Source organism: Barbus barbus (assembly GCF_936440315.1).
Source record: "Barbus barbus genome assembly, chromosome: 3".
NCBI classification, from domain to species: Eukaryota; Metazoa; Chordata; class Actinopteri; order Cypriniformes; family Cyprinidae; genus Barbus; species Barbus barbus.
The window spans coordinates 29,767,312-29,788,672 of record NC_136731.1 but is presented as its reverse complement, the minus strand read 5'-3'; the positions used below and the strand labels follow the sequence as shown (position 1 = coordinate 29,788,672).

At 36.9% G+C, this 21,361-nt stretch overlaps 1 protein-coding gene across 5 annotated transcripts in view; it reads left to right on the top strand.

The window, feature by feature from the left end:
• The window catches only part of LOC306856851 (septin-9-like), a 79,002-nt gene that overhangs the window by 2,155 nt on the left and 55,486 nt on the right, over nt 1–21,361 (top strand). For 3 of the 5 annotated variants that reach the window (XM_079396355.1, XM_079396352.1, XM_079396356.1), the window contains one exon: nt 4,877–4,954. Coding sequence is in view for 3 of the 5 variants with exons in the window: in XM_079396352.1 (XP_079252478.1) it covers nt 4,877–4,954 (78 nt within the window). In the remaining 2 variants the exon portion in view is untranslated. Of the gene's footprint in view, nt 1–4,876; nt 4,955–10,106; nt 10,595–18,266; nt 18,671–21,361 lie in introns of those variants that run through there. The other 2 variants (XM_079396354.1, XM_079396353.1) reach the window with 2 other exon arrangements.

Below are 21,361 nucleotides of genomic sequence, written 5' to 3'. Positions count from 1 at the left end.
TATGATTTTCAACGATCTCTATGAAATCATAAGTTTGATTGATTTATGTATTTCAGAGAATACACAACACTTTGAATTGCGTGTGCATGTGTGCTTTGTCGTGTAACACGCCCTGAGCACTTGAGGTAAATCAGTAACTCACAACGAGAAGCAATCAAACATCAGCACAATAAGACTCTGCTAGACATGTTCACACATAGACGGCGTAAATCACACAGATCATTTATTAATCATGACACACTGTCAGCTCTTTCTTCAACAGTTTAATGCTTGGATGAACTTCTGATTCCTGAACGTTATGAGTCATTTTGTGCCTCCATTTTGTTCTGTTAAGCATTAAGTTTATCTGTGAAAACCAAATTTCTACATGTTGGATTGCATGCTGCACTGTCCATGTGGAATTCTGTAAGAATTAATGCTAAAAAAGATCTCCCATGTCTCATCTGGAAGTGAATCATTTTGAGCGGATGAATGAATCTCTTTGTTAATCCTTTATTTTGGATCCATGCCAAACAGAGCTTACTGAGGCAATAGAGACTCTGCACTATAGCACTTTTTTTTATATATATCAGTATCTGGCTGCTTTTCCTTCACTGCCTCACTCCCCTTTCCTGACCTGCCCTGTCATCACAGTTGAACTGACAGGTGAGTCAGCGGCAACTCAAATCTCCTGTGAAATGAACCCAGGCCGAGAGTGCTTTGAAATTCCTCTTTGCTCCAGAGGCATGTCGACTTGGAGGGCTGATCACAGTCATTTTCAGTACCATGTCACACATTTCACATGTGCTAAAACATCTCCTTTGACAGCACTCGACTTGACTCTGAAATTGACAGATGGTTTGGTCTTTTCCTGCCTCCTCCAAGTCTCCCTGCTTTTGTCTTGATCACTCAAGACTGTTAGTTTAGTGATTACCGAATGCGGACACAGGAATGTCATGGATTGATAATGGGCACTTTGTCTCACAGGGTGTGTACAGCTAAGAATCAGGTGAGGAGATAATTAAAGATTATCTACCGGCACTATCACGTCTTGCAAAGCTATGCATTTCTGCTAGCATCACCTCATAGAAGTGCAAAAATAATGACTATTTTCAAACAAACTTCCCCAAACACTCCCCTGTCTGTTATTGCTCAGTCAAACATATAGCCTCGCCCTAAACTCACACCATTGGTTGAGGGGGTGTTGCTGTCAGGGTGGAATGTTTTGATAGCCAGAGATTTGGAGTGTTTACATTTTTCAGGGGAATCAACCTACAATTGTTTTTACTTGTACAGTAGTTGTTAGTTGGAGAAACATTTTAACAAAGATAAACTGACACATTTAAGCTTTGAAGATCAGATTAAACTTAACTGAAGACACTAAGACACTCTCTTTACTCTGTGCTAAGCCACAATTTTTTTCTGTTCTTTCTTGATGTGCCAGTTTTGATTAGAGTGCTAGTCTACAGAGAAAACAAAAGGCTTTTTCTTTTTCATCTTTAATCTTTCTTTTTCCTCTTCCATGTTATTTATGGTTGTCAACAATGTGTAATGTTTGAAACATGTAATCATAATAATAGTGATTTCAAAATTAACCTCATATTTTCCTTCACAAAGAATAAAACATAATTCATATAGACAGTTAGCATTATATAGTACCTAAATTAGAATCTTAACATGTAAAAATGTATTTATGTTTTATACCTGTATATATGAGTATATATAAATATATATTTTTTAACAATAATCCAATTAAAAAGAATCTGAATTTACTTACTGATGAAGAAAATAGATTTGAAACTGGCAATAATTATACTACAAAATGACAGTAAATAAATAAAGACAGTTGTTGTAAAATAATAAAAAAAGTGGTGGGTCACAGTGCATGTAATGCAACCTACATTTGAGCGTATGCATTTAGCAATACTGGCCTGTTCAGTCATGTCCCAATGTGCAGAGACCCCTCATATTTACACAGAAAACAACTCAAATGATCTCAGCCTTTCTTATCTCTGTAGTGAGTCAATAAAACAGGGGACATTTTCAGGCAGTTCCTAACACAAAAATCCATTTTGTCAGCTTGTCAGTCATGTATGAACTCACCCCGAAGGCAGTTTTTAATTTAATAAATATAGTGTTGCATGATATACACTGTATAGCTGGTACATTATTTCTGTCGCTCAGCCTTTTACCGTCATTGTGTGAATATTTCCTGTAACTTAGCCTGTGGCGTGTTGCATTTCAACACCATTATGCTTTTATCTTTAGACTTGCAGAATTGGGTTTCACAGGGGTTGACAGAAAAAAGTTGTAATGTTATTTTGGATCATGAATGTAAGAAAAAAACGGATTACTAACTCAATCAGCATACATCCTGAGTTTATAATGCTAAATGAACTCAAAGAGGAGATGAAATACTGTAAAAGGTTAGGTGGTGTATGTGGTCGACCAAAGCGCTGAATGTTGCTCTGGGCTTGGTTTATTTAGTCTGAACTGGCAATGTTGTGCTGGAAACAGTATGAGGGCACTGTTCCGCTTAATCGATCCTATGTTACTCTCAGCCTAATTTGATCTGTTAGATTTGCATTGCCATATCTACGTTTGCATGACTGATTTTGTTATATTGGTGATGCATGCCCCTAACAAGAATCTGGCTGGATTAGATGTTAGTCTTTAACAGACATGCCTGTTGATGTTTTATTGGTGCCAAAACATTCAACCACATAACATGTATTCCTCTGCAGGAAGAGTAAACTGACTCAGCGTTTCACCACAGAGTTTCATGAAAGAGTATCTGGCAGGGATTGCCAGAAATGATGGAAAACCTGCACATCTGAATGGAAACAAATTAGAGCTTCGTCACCTGTGAATCACAATAATTGTTATGCTTGTAGGGACTAGCGCAGAGCTGGTTCATCGTTTCCTATGTTAGCGGCACACAGGAAATCAACACTTCAATTTCTTGGTATTAGCAAAATCTCTGACCTGTTAGAGCGAGCATTCACACTGACACAGATAGCAGTATACTCTATCTCAGTGATAAATTCAGAGAAAACGGCAGACAGTTGCGTCAAACTGCTTTAGTTGTGAAAACTTATTAACAAATAATGTTTTTTCTTAACTTGAGTGATTCTTGTATGCATTAAACTGTTCTGTGATCTAAGGGTTTAGTGACGTGTGCTGAGGTTCATGATCATGGTGTCTGGTTTGGGGGATATGTAGATGTTTTCTGTCTCTTGCTTGAAGAAGAATTGAACACATCTGAACATTTTTATTTGCTTCCTAACCCTAATGGATAGAGATTTGGACTTGTAACCCAAAGGTCGCAGGTTCGAGTCTCAGGTCCGGCAGGGATTGTCAGCAGGGAATGTCCAGCGCTCTCTCCACCCTCAATACCACAACTGAGGTGAGACCCTTGAGCAAGGCACTGAACCCCCAACTGCTCCCTGGGCGCCGCAGCAATATGGTTGCCCACTGCTCTGGGTGTGTGTTGACGGTGTGTGTGTGTTCACTGCTGTGTGTGCACTTGGATGGGTTAAATGCAGAGCACAAATTCTGAGTATGGCTTGCATATTTGGCCACACATCACTTCAATTTCACTTCATTTTTTATGTCAGTTTTAAGTCAAGTCAAATCACCTTTATTTATATAGCGCTTTTAACAATACAGATTGTGTCAAAGCACTTAACAGTATCAAATTGGAGGATAGAGTGTCAGTAATGTATAATAATAAGATTAAACACTCAATTTTCAGTTAAAGGCATTTCATTATTGAATTCAGAGATGTCATTGTCTAGCTCAGTTTAGTTAAATAGTATCTGTGAAATCAAATTGACGATAATCACTAGAAATTAAGTGTCCCCAACTGAGCAAGCCAGAGGCGACAGTGGCAAGGAACCAAAACTCCCTCTGTGACAGAATGGAGAAAAAAACCTTGGGAGAAACCAGGCTCAGTCGGAGCTGAAGAGATTAATATTATAATATTATTATTATATTAATATAATATTATGGTTCATTGCAGTTCCATGTTTTGTTCTCAGTTCAGTATCAGAATGAGTAGGCTTGAGATCCCATTTCATCTCTTACTCAAAAAACAATGGGTTAACATTTTTATAGATTGTGATATTATTTTCATGGGAATTAATCCAAGACCATAATGCATCTGGACCTTTCACTTTGGATTTTTTTTTTTCAGAAGGTATGTAAGGCATTACAACTAGTGGTATTATTACAATTGACGATTACAGTTTTTGAGACTTAGGAGCTAAAATTTACTTAATTATCATTAAAATAGAATAATAAAAAAAAGAAATTATTTGGAATTTTTATAATTTTATGAAAATCATCTAAACATACTCGTCTGTGAGTTGAGCCCATCTATGGAAAGGCATGCAGCTTGTTTGATCTTTGTTCTTTATGTGATCACATAGCATCTACCAAGACATACAGCATGACCTACATTGCAGTTCAAACCTGTGCAAACAGGGGACTTCAGTTTGATCTTTATAGTTTGACCTTTAGAGACCTTTAGACTTTCGTGAGATTTAAACACTGCCACTTTGCAAAACTCCAAACTGAATCACTTTTCTTGTATGTTGTCTGATACTTAAACACCCTCCTGGTGATCTTAAGGGTTTTAGTGGCAGCACAGATTTCAAAAGAAGCAGCGTTTGATCTGTCTCTGTGTTTGTGACCCATCTGACTTGATTTTACAAACACATGCGGCACATAATTGAGTGGGCCGAGCCTCATTGCTCTGATGTCTGTTCCCAACACATCTGCTTTCCTCTGCTCCATTTCTTCCGGACAATGTGTCTTATACATCTTGCTCTATATCCTTTCTCATATAATCAGATCATTCTGAAAAGTGTTTCTGTTATGTCTTCTGTATTGACAGGCATTGCGAGGTCCACCAGCGGCAGGCTGAGGCGGCCAGAGAGAGGAGAGGCAACAAGTCCTACTGGTACTGGTTCTGGTAAGTGTTCACATTCACACGCAGGTTTGCTGTTGTTCATTTTTGCGATACACAGATCAGTGGTTGTCCAAAAAGCTGTGCATCCAATCAAACTGTACAATATTTCGCTAGAAGCAGCCAAATTAGGTAGATGCCATCCTGGACAAGAAAAAAAAAAGATCCAGACTACATTACATACAGGAAGGGTTAACACGGTTTATGCTGTACACAGTTTGTTTTGGGTGGTGAATTATTGCCAGATGAAAATTTATTTAATGAAAAAATAATGTAAAAGACATATGAAAGCCATGTTGTTCATTTTATAAGTTAGTCATTTATAATAGAACATTATAAATGTACTTTTTATAATGTAAATAAATTACATTACATTATTAATTACATACATAAATCTAAATACATATTTAAAATATTATTAACATTAAAAGTACTACCACTATTGTTATTATTATTAACAACAACACCAATAATAATAATGATGATGATAATCATAAACATAATAATTTGTTTTTAGTTTTATTTATAGTAGGGCACATACAGCTTCAGTATGGATTGCTAAAAGCATTTGCTGCATCAGACATTAGGCTCTGAATTATGATTGACATTGCTTGTAAATACAGCTGTTTATGTAGTGCTTGAGGATACACATACAGTTAATGGAAAAAAGGCATTTAGTTTCACATTCTTAAACCTGTTCCTTGCTAAAAATATAAAAGAAATTAAATAAATACTTTAAATTTTAATTTAGTGGTATAGCCTGAGAAGCCTTGAGTAGCAACTCCGCAGACACACATAAACATCAGATCTATAGATCTTAATTCATCTTTATACATATTTTATCTTAAAAAGTGACTTCTGAAAATTTGCATCGTGTATGACTGTTGAATGTTAAATCAACAAAAATCATATTAACAACATTTAAGATGTTTTCAATCAACTGAACGATAAAAAATTTTGGTATCGTGTTGGATTGCCAATTGATGTTCAGTGAAATATGGACATATGGAACCAGTAGAGAACATGTCATACTGGTTAAAGATAAATAGACCCAAACATGTGTTTTTGTAACGAGTAACTGAGTTATTAAATGTGTGTGCATGTGTTTTGGGGGACAGTGGTTACAGCAGCTGTCTATTCGGGATATTTTCTGTGTAAGAAGGTATACACAGTATATATATATATATATATATATATATATATATATATATATAGAGAGAGAGAGAGAGAGAGAGAGAGAGAGAGAGAGAGAGAGAGAGAGAGAGAGAGACCTCAAAGAGCAGCACAGTTGTTGTGCATCTGTTGGTGCATTTTTGGAAGCGTTCTCTCTCGCAGTGGACAAAACAAATGACTTCTGATGTTTACATTTGTGGAATTGTGTCTTAGCACATATGCGGTTGTGTGAGCATTTACACCTTGTGTGCGTGTGCGTGTGGTGATATCTCACCACTGAAGCATCCTCTCGCAGCTGGAAGCGCAGTCTGCTTTTGCACTGTCAGCACATCTGAATATGGGGGCTGGTTGAAGATCCAGAGATCTGCTTGACAAACTTCACAAACAAAGCATACACATAAACACATGTTCACAAATGACGCACACAGGAGAAAGAATGCTAATTAAAGCAAATGTTTATTTGTGTGCTGTTCAGGCGGTCTCACATTTAAAGCCCATTTTTACCCTTAAATAAAACAGAAAACCATGTTCCTCACACTGTGTGCGTGTGTGGTTACAGGCATGTGCATGAGCCTGTGAATGTATGCTTTGGTGTGTTCATGTATCAGTCATCAGACAACACAAAAAAGAACCTTTTAGAGAAGAGGCATAAACATAACTGTAATACTACTTTTAAAAATATTTCATTACATTTTTTTGTCTTGCATGTAAAACTTCCTAATTACGATTGTGTGATATAGTAAGATTTTTTCCCACTCAATATATGTTCTATTACATAAAATATTGAAATTCACAATATGTACTGTATACTATAGATATAAACAAGTTATATGTATTACTATTTGTGACCCTGGACCACAAAATCAGTCAGAAGTCGCTGGGGGATATTTGAAGCAATAGCTCAAAATACATTGTATAGGTGAAAATTATTGATTTTTCTTTTATGCCAAAAATCATTAGGATATAAAGATCATGTTCCATGAAGATATTTTGTAAATTTCCTACTGTAAATATATCAAAACCTAAATCTTAATTAGTTTAATTCAAATTCAAATTCAAATTTGATTTGTCACATACATATACATACATAGTACGACATGTAGTGAAATGTATTGTACGACTGTCCAACAAATTGTCCAACAAAATTAAGAAAAACCTCAAGTTTACAAAAATACAAATAGAAATAGAAAAAGTACAGTAAACATATATACAGAAATAAACTAGCAATAAAATAAAATAAAAAATAGATATGAGAATAAAAATAGATATGAAGAATAAAAATAGAATATGATTCTAAATAGATTCTATAAAAAGTAAAGTGTATGTCAGTGATAAAGTGTTGTGTGCTGTGCAGTGCAGTAAAGTGTATAAGTGAGTAAAAGGAATACAAGGAATACTAAAGACAAAAGACAAATGGTATGTAAGTCCCACTCATTTATCCTTACGTAACCTTCTACAAATTAGTGCAGATTGTATTTGAAGTGTGCAAAGTGAAAGTGTGGGGTGATGTGCTTAGAGTGGAGAGAGGTTAAGACTCCGAATGGCCTGCGGGAAGAAGCTCCTCCTCATTCTCTCTGTGTTCGCCTTCATGGAGCGGAAGCGTCTCCCTGAACGCAGCAGAGAAAAGAGAAAAGAGAAAAGTTTATATTTAGTTATTATTAGATTATATGAACATTGTCTATAAAATATATTAAATGTTTAAAATGTTATAAAGTACATATTCTGCATGACCTTAGTCTACATCCCTAATCCTACCCAATATCTAAACGTAACAACTACCTAAATAACTATTAATAAAAAGCAAATTAGGAATTTATTGAGGCAAAAGTCATAGTTAATGGCTTGTTATTAGAGAGAATTGGACCTTAAAGTGTGACCATGATAATATATATATACAGTCCATTAGAAAATGTATTTTTGCATAGCAAATTTGGCCTTGGAAAAAATTTGTGATGGTGAGATTATAAATTTCTCTGACAAACTGTTAACTCTTAAATGGCCTCAGGCATGTGGCTCCATTTACGGTTTTAAGATGTATCGTTTCTATTGACTTTTGGTTACTGACTTGCTGTAGAAAATGTCAACATGTTCTGTCTTTATGTTATGCACTAAACAAATATGACTTGTTGTTGGTTAGAAAGCACATTCTGGCGTCTGTTAGTCATAACAGAGGCTGAATGACTGCTTAAAACAAGAGATATTCATCTAATGTGTGTGTGTAAGATGCCAGAAGTCCTTGAAGCTGTATTTAAAGCACAAGTGTGCTAAGTATCTTTGACTCCTCCAGTGTTATGCTAAGAGCTACACTCTGTGAACATCTATCTATCTATCTATCTATCTATCTATCTATCTATCTATCTATCTATCTATCTATCTATCTATCATAATAATTATATTTTATACCAAAGTTTTTTTTTTTGCAGAAAAATGTAAAGACCTCACAAAAGCAAAAGTTTAATTCAGCGTACAGAATCTTCCAGTGACATCCATATATGTGATATATATATATATATATATGTGTGTGTGTGTGTGTGTGTGTGTGTGTATATATATATATATATATATATATATGTGTGTGTGTGTATATATATATATATATATATATATATATATATATATATATATATATATATATATATATATATATATATATATATATATATATATATATACGTGTGTGTGTGTGTGTGTGTGTGTGTGTGTGTGTGTATATATATATATATATATATATATATATATATATATGTGTGTGTGTGTACACACACACACACATTACAGCCTTTGGGATTTAATAATCACACCACCTGCTCTTTCATATACTAGTCAGTGCTGAATTTTACTCCCATTTGGGCTTGGCAAGTGTCCATTTTGGAATTGTTCAAGGCCATTTCACAATTCATGTGGGTCACTCTTCTCAGGATGAAAAATACAGAATCCACAAAAATTGACAGAAAACGCCATAAATATGGCTAGCAAATGTACTGTGTTAATATTAAATGATTTTCATCATTGATTTAGATTTTTAATTCTGCATTTGACGTCCATTGAATTTTAGTGTTTTAGGATTGAATGCAAATGTCCGTAAAATTTAACGGAAACTGTACTGATAATTTTCTGCCAAGAGATTTTTTCCTACAAATTCTTCCCATCCCTGATTATTTTTTTAACTATTACTTTCAAATATTTACTGATCAAGCCTAGTAATCATTTAAGGCCACATTTCTGAGGATTTTAAACAGCATTGTTGATCTGTAAGCTCATCTGAATTAATATGCCGCTAACAAAGTCTGTAGCTACAGTAAGACTGTGACTCTACCTCCCTTTGAGGTCTATGAAATGTCATGTGTTTGGGAATTTAAGGCTGTGAGTCTGGCAGTGAATGCAAATCTATGAACTCTCTCATAGAGGCAGTATTGTTCCTGTGTTAAGAGGCCTGAGGAGAGAATGCTTTACAAATCACTACTTATCACTACTAGCTCAAGATATCTGTATATTGGCATTTATTGATAAATTTGCTTTATTTTCTGTATTATATAACCAGTATGGATATTATTGATAAATAGCTTGTTTAATTAGAGCTTAATATATTTAATTTTTGCTATACATTTCTGAGTCTGGAGTACCTGATCTGGGCCAGTGTGCTTCTTCACATGTATTTAGGCTCGTCTCCCAGCTGTCTGCTCGCCAGACGACTCTGCAACCCCCCTGAAGAAAAAGCCAAAGGTCAGTCCCACTTCATGAACAAAGATCGTCCTAAATCCACATGCTTTCAGACAGGGGTCTGCATTTGCTCTCGTTGAGCAACACAAAGGAAAACTCAGGAATCTGTGTTGTGTGTCTTGGCCATACTTGAAATTAGGAACGGCAAGCAGCGTATGAAAATGTTTGTCTACGGTCTGAGTCAGTGTTCAGATGTTCGTCTTCGATCACAGGGGTGTGGTGTCGGTCACGTCTACCTCCTCGGCCCATTCTCTCGTGACTCACTAGAGCCCTGAAGAAAATCAGAGGGCAGTCCAGGATTCCACAAGCTGCCGAGAGGAGATATTTTGGGAAGAAACGCTCATATCACATGGTCTTGGGTTTCCATCTTGCACACAATGCTGCCTTAGTGTCAGAGGACGGAGAGAGAGAGAGACTTCGAGACAGACGGACACAAAAGAGAAGACAATAAAAGCAAAAGAGCATGAACGCTCCATATGATCAACACATGGGCATGCCGTAATTCTGCATCCGCTCATTATTGCAGCACACGGGAGACATTAAATCAAGAAGATTGGGGTAGAGTTAAAGAGAGAGGAGGAGAGAGAGAGGGAGGGAAAAGCCAAAGGAGAGCGAGGGAAACCAAACAAGGAGGAGAAAGTGTTGGTGCGCTGGGAGAGAAAGAGGAAGTCCAACAAAAAGGTTGGAAGTGAGACAGGCTACATGTGGCAGAGGAGGGTGTGTGCTTAGCCATGGAGGGGGATAAAATCGCAGGTAAGAGACTGGCACACCACCATCGGGACGCTTCTCCCATGCTGGAGTCTATTTTCCGCTCTTTTAACTTGCTCTATAAGATTTCAGTGGCATTGTTTTTTGCTTTAGCTGGGATTTGTGACTTGTGTCGGATGCAAAAACTTGTGTCTTCACACATGTTTTGTGGTTTAAATTGAATTCTTTTAGCTTCTTTTATGACTTTTCCACCAGACAGAGCATTTATCCTGTACTACGTTTGTCCCTGGTGGCGTTGGTGCTGCAGAGCAGCATGCATTTGTAAGATTTTCCATTGACAGGGCTGGATTTTCCATAGGCTTTGACTGGAAGAGGGAGCCCGCTCATCAGGCTGTGACGACAGCCAATAAATAGAGCTGTGTGTGGAATAAATGCTCTATATCAGTGCTATGGTGTGCTCTGCACTGTCAGCACACAGGCTTTTTGTAAATGTGTCAGGAACTCTCAGAGCTTCTAGATGCCAGAAAATAACAGTGCTGTGCTTCAGCTGTACAGAAAAAAAAAAGTTAATACAGTATATAATGCAAGCCTTTATCTGAGTTGTCACACCTGGTGCCCTGACAGAGAGCCAGTTCCAGGATAAATACATGAGGAATGACCCTTATGATCTCCATGATCTCACAGCACAAGGTCCCAGATCACTTCTGAGATAGTTAGCCATCAGTCCAGGTGGGTCTATAATGGATTTTGCAGGAACTGGGGAAGATAAAAGCAGCAAATCAGCACGATCTTATTAGAAATCAGGTATTTGAATGTTAAATGTGGTTCTAGCATGTGCGCGCACGCACACACACACACAATGTGTGAAGATAATGTTTGAAATGCATCAAAATAAAAATCTAAATTTATGCATTTTAGCAGACAATTTTATAATAAAGTGTCTCACAATACAGGAACTAGACCAATACCACAGAGCCAACAATGGTAATGCATAATGCCAGGTTTATTAGAAAGATAAAAAACGCTAGAGCAGAGGTGAAATGCGAAGATGAGAACTGTGTGTGTGTGTATAAGTGCCTTTGTTTAAGGTTGTGGAGTGGTTAAGTGCCTGCAGAAGAGGCGTGTCTTCTGACACTTATTGAAAGTTGTTAGGCCGATCATTTGACCAGGCAGGAGCAGACTCAGAGAGGGTGAAGGTTTTGGAAAGTGACAGTGACTTGCTGTCATTGAATTTTACAGCTTTAGAGACATGCTAATTTTACGAACATTTACAAATCCTTTTAGGTTTATAGGACGTTGAGTTAATGGATTGAATTGGTTGATTTATATTGTATTTGAGCAATGAAATTAAAAGGCATTCAATAGACATCATTTTTGCTTCCAAATGCGTTTTGAAGGATTAAACTCATTTTGAAAGATTCGATCACTTTACTCAAGCCTAAACTGTAAATTACTCAAATGAATTGTTATAACTGAATCAGAATTTAATCATTTCATTTTTTTGTTGTTGTTGTTGTTTTGCTTGTTTGATGGCATTGAGAAACAATCCTTTAAACCTGCAGTCCGTAACTTTTTTTGGTTAAAAATGATCGGAAATCAATATTTGAGAAAATACATAACCAGCCAGTGTTCAAAACTATCGCCTTACTTTAGCCCGATTCACAACGGTTAGCTTATAATAAAGTTTTCTTATTTGAGTGCTACGGGTAGGTTTTCGCAGGAAATTCGAGCATAGCACTGCGTCATAATTTTTTATAATTATCCGGGCTAGTAGACTATCACATGTGAGGATCCTGCAGGTGGCGGATCGTTTATAGCCTTTTCTCACAGCAGCTAGAATATTAAATTGATCATTTTGATGGCGGATTGTAATCCAGAAAGGATTATGTGTTTATGAAACACATGTGAATGAAATTAAATTATATTCCACTTTTAAATGTGCTTCTGATTACAGATAGCCAACGTAGGATTTTAAATAGAACCAGTTTGAAGGAAGATTAATTTGCGTTTTGGATTAAAATAATTTTAATATGAAATTTGAATGGTATGACAATTAGAGTGTACAGAAATTGAAATCTACACGCTAATACACACTATACTCATAGTCACTCAATGCTTATGATGTTAACAATAATTTGAGAACAAAGTATAACAATGATAATACTTTGCACAGTTAGATGTGATATGAGCTAACTGATCTTTAGATTTAATAACCGTTGGTAGCGAGATTTATTGTAATGCTTTTTTTCCTCAGTTGGTCAGAACAAGCGTGGCAGACTTGTTCAGATGACAATATACAGTGAAAATTCTTATTTGGGTCATATATTCCAAGACATAGGCTTGAATCTGTGATTGCAAAGTACAGTAAATATCCACACTGGTGCAGTGACTGACAACTACACATTCACCTGAAAACATTAGATTCATCCACGCTGCAGCAGTGCCGGAACACCGAATCACAACCCCGCTCACAGAAGATAATTCCGCAAGAAACTGCAATTCCAGGTTTTCAAACAGAGATGGCGACAAAGAGGTAAAAGTTACGGACTGCAGCTTTAAGTACTGTAAATCTATATAATATTGTGACTAAAATGACTGCGACTATACACTTATCTGCATATTATATTTTTTATATTGTCAGGATATGGTTAGGTTTAAGGGTAGGGCTCAAAAATATCTATACAATGTACAAATACAATAGTACAGTATATCAGGGATTTTTGGTGATTTTTTACATTTCTAAATCCTTGTATAGACAAATACTCTAATGTTTCATATTATGTCATTAAGTCCATATTGGCATTGTAGTGTATACTAATTATTACATTACATTAGTGTATACTAATGAGATCAGGCTGGACAAAGAATAGTCTTTCCAAAAAATGGACACACCATTGTACAGTTTTGATAATACCATTGTAATTTTTTCTTAGTCGAAATCTAAGTGGTATAAGAGCAGAGCTGAATGAACAAATTCATTTATAACATTGAATCGCGGCTGTGTAGACGGACGGACAGACTAAAAGAGAGAGAGACTAAGAGGAATGGAAAACAGGAAGTGGTGAATAAGAGAAACAGTGTAAGAATGCACCTTATGCTTTTTAGTTGAACAAGGGTATGACGGGAAAAAAGTGCAGTTTAACGGTTCACAATGTCTTGGTGTCTTAGATCTCATAAAATTTTCACAACCCAAAGTTTTGTCCACTGCAATTTTCGGAGATAACATGAAAGAATTCAGTAGGCCTATTATTTTCATTTGTGTCGAATGAAAAAAACACATCTGCACTGACAACGATGTGTGATGACAGAAAAATTCAGGACTATATACAGCTGACCAAGTAACCATAATGCATTGGTCACAGCATTTAACAGCAATTAATTCCATGAAAACATGCATACACTTGTGCCACTTCCTCAAAAAGCAACAGCATACTTTTACAGCTTTACTTGAATATGCATCATTTAACAAAGAACAACAGTCTGCATGTCACAGTTGACCTTTGTGGCTTCCTTTCTTTTGTATTTTGATCAAGAAAGATAATAGAAAACAAAAGCATCGAACATCATAAAGAATGACAGGGTACACAGCCATTTATAAGTCAAACAATGAAATATGACGATGTGACTGATCTTTTCGAGGGATGGTGTCAGGTCTAGTCTTGTCTAAAAACTGTACTCCTGCTGTATTTTGACTCACTGAACATGTTCTGTGTTGATCAACGTTGTTCTTTTACCCCCACCTCCTCCCATTTTTTATAATTTTTCAAGTATTCGCAGGACTATAAACATTACTCAGTGATGATTCAAATGTGTCAAGTGAATTATATTTTTAAATCAATTAATCTGAAAGAACCACCCAAACAGAAAACTGCCCGTGATTGCACAACAATCAAGACTGAACTTCTAATTCTAATTACTCTCCAGAAGATATTTGTTCTCAAAAGAGACATGTTTGAAGAGAGCGTTTTTAAAGAGTCATCATTTGCAAGTGTTTTTACACTAGCAGCAAATCTGTCTAATTTTTATTTTATTTTTTCATGTTTAATTTCTAGTTTGTACATGTAAGCACATGCAAAGACGTTTCTTATTTGTGAATTAACTCTGATTTTCAAAATTAAAGGACCATTAGAAGATCTAAATGCCAGTGCATGAAAACGTAACCTAATGAAAATAAATAAGTTAAAGCATGATGAAAACATATCCTGTTGACCATATTCATTGGTTTTGTGTGTGACATAATCTCACCTCCAGGGTAAACACCTCTCACGCAATAGTCAGGTGTTGACCCTGCATTTCAAGTGTATATAGCATATGCTCATACTCTGAGGATATATAAATAAACATTATAATTGAATCCTATTATTTATTCTCTGATGAAATTATAAATATACCAAGGGTGTTAAAACTTCATGGACTAACGATAATCACTTTTCTGTCAACAGCCAAAAGAGCAGGCGTTGTCAGCAGTGCCTCACAAAACTACATAAAATCCTTCACACAACGTCAAAACAGGAAGTAAATTGAAGTAACAAGAACCTTCAGCAGGACCCTTTCTGTGTGTGCATACTTAAAATAGAGACGGCCTTCCTGTTTACATGCAAACTTTATCTGCTAAAGGTAGCACACATGCATTTGGAAAGCTCTGATCGGGGTGTGAAGTGAACTTATAAATACTTGGCCACTTTGTAGTAACTAAATAACTAACTAAATAAAAAATAAGATGTATTTCTATACATGTAAACAACTCAGTGGATGTTGAATGGATCATCTATACATTTATTAACTTATTTTAATTTATTTTTCTGAAGTTGCTCTCAATACACATTTCATCCCTAGCCACTTGTCTGAATGAGGATTTTGGCCAAATTTATGTGCCTTTCGAGAACAAAGGTTACAGGTCTGTGCACATTTGACTGCTCGTCTACATTTCTCACCTCAGTATGGAGCGATTTTTGTGCCAATATTTATCAAACAAATCCAGTGTTTTGCAAATAAACACAATCTGCTGAAATGTTGAAAAATTGTATCAATATATATCAATATATATGTATATATGTATATTCTATATCCCGCAATCCAACAGAGGATAAGAGGTACGGAGAATGGATCAGTTTTTATAGGGAAAGACAGCCTAGTTAAATGTTTAGCCATGTCACCTCTGATTTTTTAACTAATCAATCATGTTAACAACTTTACAGCACTTGTTGTGAATTTCACTGACACTGTAGTAGGGTCACTTTGTGAAAATCTAAATCTAAATGGTTAATTATAGATCTAGTAAGACAGAAACTCACCTGTTCCCCGCTCATATTGGTCTGAAAAGGTAAAGAGGTGTTTCAGGTCTCGGGAGACTAGCGTAAATTGACCGACAGCGCCACCTGCTGTTTTGGAAAAGAAAGTTGCTCAGTTGCACATGTGAGAGAATCCGCCTGCACACGTGTGAGAAAATCAGCCTGTCGCATTTGTGAGAAAATCAAGCCAAGTTTCCCCATAAAATGGCAAATGAGTCTCACAGTTGTAACACACAATACATATATTTGTCCATACCTCTGCACTTTCTCTCAAAGAGTTTTGTATTTGAAAATCACTTTGCGTTTGTTTGAAAGTCGAGTTTTTCTTTGCAAAGCAGATTGTGTTTATTTGCAAAACACTGGATTTGTTTGATAAATATTGGCACAAAAATCACTCCATACCTCAGAGTCAAAGAAACACACTGAGAAAGTAAATCTGAGTGGACTCCCTTGGTGTTAGGGAACTTCTCCAGATGTTGTGCTGCTGGAGAGTGTAATGGGGTCCTGGGAGACACCAGTGCAGATAGCCTGACTGGTGATCCGAGGCAGTGTGTAAACATGCAGAGGCTCAGGGAGGAGGAGAAGGACACTGCGGCTATGCTTAGGTACTAAATTCACAGTTCTACAGACAATTCATACACATCTGGAGAACTAGCAACACAAATGTAATGTAAATCACATGCCACTCACAGGTCTCACTAAAATAGAAGCTAATATTCAAGTAATTGCGTATGTGCAGTGTCAGGGATCTCTCTCTCTCTGTGGTATGTCGGTGTGGAATGGGTTATGGCTTCTGACAGCATTTGTTTACATAAGCCTCTTTCAGCCTGGTACAGCTCTCCATAACACAGCATGCGAGATCTCAACGGCTGAAGAAGAATTATGCAAGTGTTATTTCATATCAGTTTTTACATGCAAGTGTTGGTGCTAGAAATGAGATTAGCATTCTTACACGAGTGTCAAATTCCACAACCGTTTGCGTATATTGTGTGTATAACAGCGACATCTAGTGGTTATATTGCTCTTTTATGAATGAGCCATTTCTGTTGAATGAATGTTGTCCAGAATTGTGTGGGTCACAGATGATTTAGAAAAAGTAGTTAGCTATATGCTACAAGCTAAGTATAAGACGCCTCTTATACTTTATACTTACTGCATTTATTTTATCAGAAATAAAGCACATTGTAAATTATATTGCGAAATATTATTTAAATTTAAAATAGCTCCTTTCTATTTGACTATGTTAAAATATAAAATTTATTTCTGAATTTTCAGCATCATTACTGCAGTCTTCAGTGTCACATTATCCTTCAGAAATCACTCCAAATATGGTGATGAAGAATAAATGGTTCATAACACTATAAATGTCGTTGCTGCTTTTGATCAATTTAATTCAGAATAATTCTGAATAAAAGTATTATTTGATTAAAAAAATAACAAAAACCTACTGTTATCACAAACATTTAGGCTACCTTAAAATTCTACTACAAACACAACCTATACAGTAGTGTATTGTCGTCAAACCAGGAATATAAAATTAATTATGCTCCCTTCTGAATAATCTCTTTGAATAATAAGCAAATTACTTAGGACGTCAGGGTGTACATTACTTCATCAGATCAATATATTCATGAGTTAGTCTGACAAGGTTAATCAATATGTCCTTTCTGAAACTTTTCAATCATTCCTATTCCTTTAACAGACTCTCTTCATCTCCTCCCTTACCGGATTTGTGTGGTGTGTGTATATGTGTGTTTGCAAGTCTGTATACAGAAGGCCTGGTGTTTGCATTGGGTATGCCTGAAGAACTGTGAAATCTGCTGTATGATTAGTCGCATACAGCTTGACTTTCCTGTTTTTGTAGGCTCTGGCCCATGACACTTAAGACTTCGGTGCAACACCCTCCATCTCAGTGTTTCCCAACAGTCATAGTGTTACAAACAGTGAGGTTTCCGTCAAAATCCCAACAAACAGTCACATAGCGTCAGCATATCTGCAGTTAGCAGATCAAATCTGTAAACAAAACCAGCTCTTCAACTGTTGCCAGAGCTGATAATGTCTAAATGACATGAAAACGTGTTTAGCAGAAGGTGTGGGGAGAACCACAGCTCTGATGGAGTCCGAGCTGCAGATGAGGTCACTGATTTATGACACCCCATGGCCTCAGCCCATCCTCCCCTCTACAACGAGAAGCGCTGGCGGCCTCAGGCTCAAATTCAGGAAACTACTGAGGAAGCCGCAAGCGCAGACGTGCTCTCCTCAGGGATTGTGATGAAATATATACCGCCGCTGCCCTCCACTTCTAGCAGGGACCGAACTCTTGTGAACTTCTCCGAGCAATACAGATATTTGCGTTATCTCTACTGCGATTGCACGTTCGGGGGCGGGTTGGAAAGTAAAATTTAAGCACTGACTCAAATAACTTTAGAATAATAAGTTAGAAGCCAAGCGACTCAGTCAGAGCGCAAGAGAGAGGGAGGAGAGAGGGAAGGAGTGAGAGAGTGAAAGAGAGCGAGTGGGGGTGGGGGGTTGTCATCGGTTTCTCATTCTGAGGTCTGCTGCGTTCAGAGAGTTGGAGGAAGTGGGAAAACTCAGTTGGGTCCTTTAAGAAAGTCGTGGGCTTGGATCTGGGGACTGCTCCGAACGCTTTCTCTTTTTTTTCTTCCCCTGTTACCTCCTAATTTGGGATTTGTTTGGGAGCTGGAGAGCACAAAGTCTGTGAGAGTTTTGCCTTGCTGGGAAAGGTTGCTTTCATCCCGCAGAGTCAGCTTCAAAATGTCTGATTCCAATGTCAATGCGCATTTGGAGGGAATTATCTCAGACTTTGAAGGTTTGTTTTTATTTCTCTTTATACGATTCTTTGCATTCTATAAAGAAAAAGTTGGTTTTTAAAGTTCAAAACATTCAACAATCATTTGAAACGGCTCTATAACTTTTAAAATGTTCTCTTAAAATGCAAACAGTCAACATAAAGCTGAGTTATTGTCAATATCTTTATATTAGTGTGCGAGTGTGTTTGTCTGGAGTCTCTGTTTCTATAACTGAGTGTGCTGTGGTTGTGTCACGCAGGTCATGTGGCCGTCTAGTGATCTGTGTGTGTGTGTGTGTGTGTGTGTGTGTATTTCTCATACACAGTACGTGCTATTCACTCTTTTCTGTAGGCTGTACACACAAACAGTCATGTATGACAGGAAACGTCCTCACTGTTAACACAAAAGCAGCTTTAACCATCAGCACACTGACCATCATACCTGGCTGTTGTCTGTTCCTCCTGCTCACCTCCCCGAGCGTCACGTCTGTGTTTCTGACTTTCATTTTTTCATCTGTGTGCTCCTGGCATTGATTTGCTCTGTCATCCCCCATTCTCCCTTTCCTCTCTCTTTTTCTCTCTCAACACCTCTCATCCAGCTGCGAGAGACCCTGACAAATGCACACGCCTCTCATACACAAGACGCATTCCCACTTGTCTGGCTTTTTCAGTGTCATCACTTCTCGGAAATGCGTTTTGTGCCAAATATCCAAATATCAGGAGGTTAGAGGACAAGGAACGGCATGCGGGTCAGGGCAGGGTGGTCTTCATATGTCAGCTGATGACCTGGCTCACTCAGACAAGAGGCTTTAACTGTGCACCTGGCTGCTTCTTCATGGATATACACTTTGTCTCAGAGAGAAAGAGATACTTGAATGGATGAGAGAGGGACAGACAGAAAAAAAGCCAGACAGTTTTCTCTGGCTTTGAGCTAAAACTTACAGGTGAACGAAGGAGGAAATTCCACAGAAAGCAGAGAATTCTGTGGGTGCAGAAAATGGCAAGTTTGCCAGAAGTGGAGTTTCATCTCAATTTAGAAGTGTCTTTACGGACCTGAATGGAGCTGTGCTTTTCTGACAAAGCCAAACATTTGACTAAATAGCTAAAGGTCTGGTCCACATTGCAGCATATTGTAGCTAAGAAGAAAAATTCTGTGCAACACTGATAAGCGAATAATTATTTTTATGATATGGGTGATAATAATAGATAGCTGATATCAAAATTCAATACTATTTAATCTATATAAAATGAAAAATAAAGTATTAAAACTAAAATCAGTTGTTTTAAACTCTACAGGTGAATTATGGTGAAGTATGATATATTACATTTAGCAACAGTGTTAATAAATTTTTGGTGCTTTTAAAGATAACTTGAGTAAAAAATAATGGAAATGAGCATAAACAATTAAATATTCAATTTTAAAGGATACAATCACTTAAAAATGTTTAATTTTGGCAAATAACAATATGGTACCAATATATTGTGAACCCCTAATAATGTGTAAATGAACAAACCACAGTTTATTTGTATTTTGTGTGCAATTTAGGGGTGGAGTCATCTGAAATAGACTGGAATTTTTTTTTTACAGGAAAAAAACACTGAAAAAAGCAACTGCATATACAGTTCTGCTTGTGGATATATGTGTACTTACTACTAAGCCAGAAAATCCAGTGAAAGCATGCCAAATCAAGGATTTTTGTTTTGTTTTTTTGAGTAGTATGCAGCAAGCTGTCAGTGAACCATCTGTGGGCGGTCTCAGGCTGAGACTAAACCAATACAGACACATTCAGTGTCATTCATAAGCTAACAGTGAAGTGAGACTACTTAGAAGTTTGGGACAGATAGAAACACATTTGTTTATGTGTTTGTTTTCAGACTACAACAATTCTAGACCAGCCAAGTATTTATGCGTCTCTAAATGGGTCCTGTTGGAGTGCTCTGGATGATCTAAATTGGTACCTTTTGGTCATTTCATGGATACGTCAACTATTTCAGACTTGGACTCATTACATTGCAAACAAATCAGACATCAGGAGGGGAAAAGCACTCTCATTTTACTGTGACCAAACCACTTTCATGTTGTTGCATGTAAAGCTAAATGTTGTCTCTAAAGTCATCATCAAGCGTGGCTATTTACAGAGCTTATAGGCAGGACTGACCACACTATAAAGAGAAGAATGCATTTTATAGTGTGGTTCTGTGCAACGTTACCTCGGGGAGGGAAAAGCGCCTCACAGCTGTATATTCACAAAGTCCATTAGCTTTGGTTAATGGCTAGTAAATAAACAAGCAAATTCTAGGCTAACTTTCACATGGTGATATGGTAATCCTTTAATTATTGCTTAAAAAAAAAAAGAGTTTAGACAGTATGCATTTACCAGCAGGCCTAATTGAAGAACAAGCATAATTTGTCAACCAGCATGTTCTTTTTAATAAAGCGAGATGACTAGAGCAATGTCTTGCTAGTTAAGAATCCTAGTGGGAAAGCAGTGCACAACATATGCTATGTTAGCAATGCTAGATTTCTCATCAGGTTAATGGCTCCCAAAGAAAACCAATGAGATGCTAGCACTGTCCTGCCAATGACCGAACACATAACTTACAGCCTAATGCTGTTTTTACACTTTCAGAGAAGGCTTGTGGTTGGGAACGGAGCAATAAATGACAAATTTATTCAGTGCTGGTCTCCGCACAAGGAAATGGGCTTAATAT